This window comes from Akebia trifoliata, chromosome 8 (assembly GCF_017979445.1).
Source record: "Akebia trifoliata isolate Shusen 1 chromosome 8, ASM1797944v1, whole genome shotgun sequence".
NCBI classification, from domain to species: Eukaryota; Viridiplantae; Streptophyta; class Magnoliopsida; order Ranunculales; family Lardizabalaceae; genus Akebia; species Akebia trifoliata.
The window spans coordinates 3,318,669-3,322,819 of NC_141382.1; the positions used below are offsets into that span (position 1 = coordinate 3,318,669).

The 4,151-nt window shown below is 37.5% G+C and overlaps 1 protein-coding gene across 5 annotated transcripts; it reads right to left on the reverse strand.

Annotated features, from left to right (window-relative positions):
• Window positions 1-1,640: 1,640 nt before the first annotated feature.
• Window positions 1,641-3,712, reverse strand: LOC147395487 (uncharacterized). Of its 5 annotated transcripts, XM_086449854.1 has the most exons (4): window positions 3,575-3,712; window positions 2,630-2,716; window positions 2,454-2,556; window positions 1,641-2,198 (listed from the first exon to the last, which is right to left on the reverse strand). In XM_086449854.1, exons 2-4 carry the CDS (start codon window positions 2,633-2,635, stop codon window positions 1,810-1,812), a joined length of 498 nt encoding a protein of 165 aa, XP_086305980.1. In that variant the 5' UTR covers window positions 2,636-2,716; window positions 3,575-3,712; the 3' UTR covers window positions 1,641-1,809. The 5 variants fall into 5 exon arrangements, with proteins under 5 accessions (XP_086305980.1, XP_086305982.1, XP_086305979.1 ...); XM_086449856.1 differs by having other exon boundaries at window positions 1,641-2,178; window positions 2,454-2,716; window positions 3,575-3,708; XM_086449853.1 differs by lacking the exon at window positions 3,575-3,712 and having other exon boundaries at window positions 2,630-3,028.
• Between the last annotated feature and the right edge of the window lie 439 nt (window positions 3,713-4,151).

Below are 4,151 nucleotides of genomic sequence, written 5' to 3' on the forward strand. Positions count from 1 at the left end.
TAATGACATGACAATACACAGTCTAGAATCTCATTTCTTCAAACACCTCATTTAGGAATTACTAACAAATAAAATAAAACAGAATTGCCAACAGGAAGTATAAAAATAAAAAAAAATCTCCCCCGATAAAAACTGACCAAATCAAGAGGGATTTAACATCCAACAATGATGCTCTTTTTTCTTTTTTTTATAAGTATAATTTTATTAAAAGCAAAAAATGAGAGAGACAGGAGGAGTAGATGGCCCCTTACAGAGGAAAAGAAAGAAAGAATAAAAAAAGAACCAAAACAAGGGAAGCCTACCACAAGGCTAAACAAAACCTTACAAAATTACAAGAAGCATAACTCCTCCCACTTGAAGAAAAAGTCCTCAAAGAAGAACCCGTCAAAATCTTTGCATAATTTACACCAATAAAATAACAACCCCAATATCTCCAAGATCACTTAGGTTATGTTGATTGCATGGAATGTGGGAAAAATTAAAACTGAGGAAGAAGAAGAGGAGGAGAGGGTGAGAGGTGGCCGACGATAGAGTTAGTGGCAACGGCAAGTTGGCAACAAAGAGGGTGAGTGGCTATGGAGGTGGTGGTGGGGAAGAAAAAGAGATGAAGTCAGGGTTTTGATTTGGGGATAGAAAATAGGGGTAGATTTCATTTTTCCACCTGATTTTCCCATGGGAATAGGTGGGAAAATGAAATTCATGTTTTGTGGGACTTTTCAAGGTGGGTGGAAAATTGTTTTCCATGTAAAAATGCAATCAAACACATGAAAAATGGTTTTCTGATTTTCCATGTGCAATCAAACATACCCTTATGGAGGCATTTTTTTTCTCTCCTTGGAAGACTCCTGTTTCTTTCTTTCTAGATCCTCAAACAAACTGCAAATGGAAGCCAACAATGATGCTCTTTCTTCTTTTCTAAATGGGTTTGTGGTTAGTAGTTAGTAGGTGAATGTGGGTTTCTCTCAAACTAACTTTCCAAGCAGGTACCTTTATGTAATATGATTCTTCTCAACAAGAATCATGGATCCTTATCATAGCCATAATAACATAAAGTCTCTCATAGAACCATGGTTGAAAAGATATTGTAGCAATTGAAACAATTTGCAGCATATCCTCAAGTAAAAAGTTTTGGTTTCCTAAACTACATCTTGTACAAATGCATCTTTACTTCACATTTCTTATAATTCCATCTTAACAACTATAAAAAGATAAAAACAACATAAACAAATTCAGATTTGTAGTTATCAAGAGAAAACATGTCTAACAAATTACAAAAATTTAATCAAGTACACACTTTCAAAGCTCCACAAAAATTTGCATTTAACGATGAACTACCAAATGTGTCACCTTTCCTATAAAAGACGCATACTACAAAAGAAACTAACCATACATCAAGATTTCACAACTTCATGAACCCAAATGAGACTCACAATTTCAAAAATAAATTCAGATTTGTTATCATCGGGAGAAAAATGCCAATACAACCAAATTCAATCAATTACACAGTTTCAAATCTCCAGAAAAATTTGCGTTTATCTACAAATTACCAGATTTATCACATTCCCTATATGTCGAGATTTTGCAACTTCACAAACCCTAATCAGACTCACAATTTCAAAAAATCTCAACCAAAGCCGCAATTGATTCCTACCCATTTCATTAAATCTTCTCAAATTCCAAAATCCTTCATTTCCTCATCCCCTCGAAACATAAAAAATCTGTTTCAACAAAAACCCAAATTCTCCTCCAAGAATACAAGCAATAATTCCAACAACAAAAAAAACCCAGAAATCAAACTAAAAAACCTTACTATTTATTGGGTTTATCGATCTGCGATTTATTGATTGATGTTGCAGTTGAGCTAGAAGAAGCAGAAGCAGACTCCTCAGCCTCGACAAGCTTTCGAAGTCTTGCTTGAAGGGCTCGAACCCTGTCTTCAGTTTTACGGAGCTTTCTCCATCTGTAGGCAGTCCATAGGCCGAGACCACCGTATACTACGATATACGATGCCCATACGTACGGATACGTCTCTGCGTGTTCTCTGATCTTCAGATACTGGTCTTCTACCTTTTCTTTCCAATTTGTTGGTGGTGGCTTCGTCGTCCCTTGTTGCTCTTCTCCTTTCAGCTGTTCTTCGCTCGCCATTTTTATGGTTGAAGAAGAAAAGAAGCTCAAAGCCTGAAAGGGTGAGGGGGGAACTGTGAAGACGACATTTTAGGGCACGCGTAGGGCTGTCAACGGATACATATCCGATCGGATAGTGTTATATCCGAATTCGAATCCGATCGGATATCACTAACGAATATTTGAATTCGTATCCGAATAAATTATCGGATATCCGATATAATCCGATTCGAATACGAAATCTACAATTCGAAAATTATCCGAAATTTATCTGAAAAAACCAAAGAAAATCAAATGGGTTTTGAGAGAGAGATTTCGAATGATTCTACCTGTCAATGGACGCCGATGCCGAGGTGAGCCGTTGAGAAAGATTCCGACAGTGATCGCGAGGGGTTGAGATCGTGGAAAACGACGAGGGATGAGGGATGAGGGCTGAAGACGATGGTTATGAAGTTCGCACCGTCGATTTTACTGAGAAAGAGGAAGAGAGAGAGAGAGTACGTACCTGCATGCTCGCCGGCTGGAGAAGGAGTCGCAACCCCACACGGTCCCCACCCTCGTTCCGACTGGTTCATGTGGTTGAGGGTTTCGACTGGTTTGTGTGGTTGAGGGTGAGTCGGTGAGAGAAGATAAAAAGAAATAAAAATTTTGTTGTAAAACACGAATACACAGGATATGTATACATATATAAATGTTTTGTTGTAAGACATGAATACAAAATACATATGTATATCGGAGCGGATATTATCGAATCGGATATCGTAATATCCGAATTCGTATCCAAAATTGATTCGAATTTTAAAATAACATTCGAATCCGAATCCGATATCCGAAATTTTCGGATAATATCCGATTTTTCAAATTCGGATTCGAATTTCGGATATCCATTGACACCCTTAGGCACGGGACATGCTTCCAAATCTCGATTTGACAAGTCATCAAGCGAGAGAATGAGTTGTCTCGACAAGTCATCTCGTCTCATGAGATAAATTATGGTGAGGAGATGATCCTCACAAAAAAAAAATCAGAAACTTATAACCCCATCAAAGCGATAGTCCACAATTCTAAATCACTATTGATGGGGTTAGAAGTTTCTCAATTTTTTGTGAGGATGAATTTTATGGTCACAAAAAATCAATCCATCACGAAACTTCTAATTAGTATAGGACGAAGACATTGGCTTTCTAATTATCGAATGGGATCGTAATCTTAGATATTTTACATTAAAAATTATAATTTTTTAACAAAATATGGTGGATTAGAGCATCTGCAACCATGGTTCAAAATTTCGATTTGTTTCGTACGAAACATTTCAAGTTTTTAAAATTCCGAGATGAAACGTGATGGAAACCGAAAACAATCATAGTTTCGATGGTTTTCTGGAAAAACAGAGAAGAAAGGGAAAGGGGGAGAGAAGAAGAAGAAGGAATAAGGAGAAAGAGAGAGGAACCTGGATGAAGTGGCCGATTCGTCGAAGTAACACTTACGTCTCGGATTTATTACCAAATCCCCACTCGTCTTCTACTTAATCTTCTTCAAGGTTTTTTTTTTTTTTCTCCTCTTTTCTGAAATAAAAGGCTGCAGCTGCTACAAAGATGAAAGTTTTCTCCCACTTCTCTCTTACTTTCCAAATTTTGAATGGCCCATATAATTTGTACTAAAGGACATACATTTGAATGGTGCGTGTCTGGGTAAAATTACCCAGACAGTTTAAAGGTGACAAGCTCTTTGCCAAAAAAGGTTCTGGTACTCAATAACCATATATGCAAGATAATAGTGAGTTGCTTTGCGAGACATCAGTAAAGGCATTAACACATATTTTAGATTGGTGGTTTCACATATCGGGATGATTTCTATCGGGATTTTAGTCGGGCAACTACTCACTCATGGGAATTCAGCCCCACAAGATATAGTGCTCTTCCAGCGTGAGTGTGACATTTCTGAATCGATATCTGGCTTTAGGCAACTAGGACAAGAAGAAGCCACCTCCATGTTCACCATGGGGAATGCATATTGGGGAATTTGGG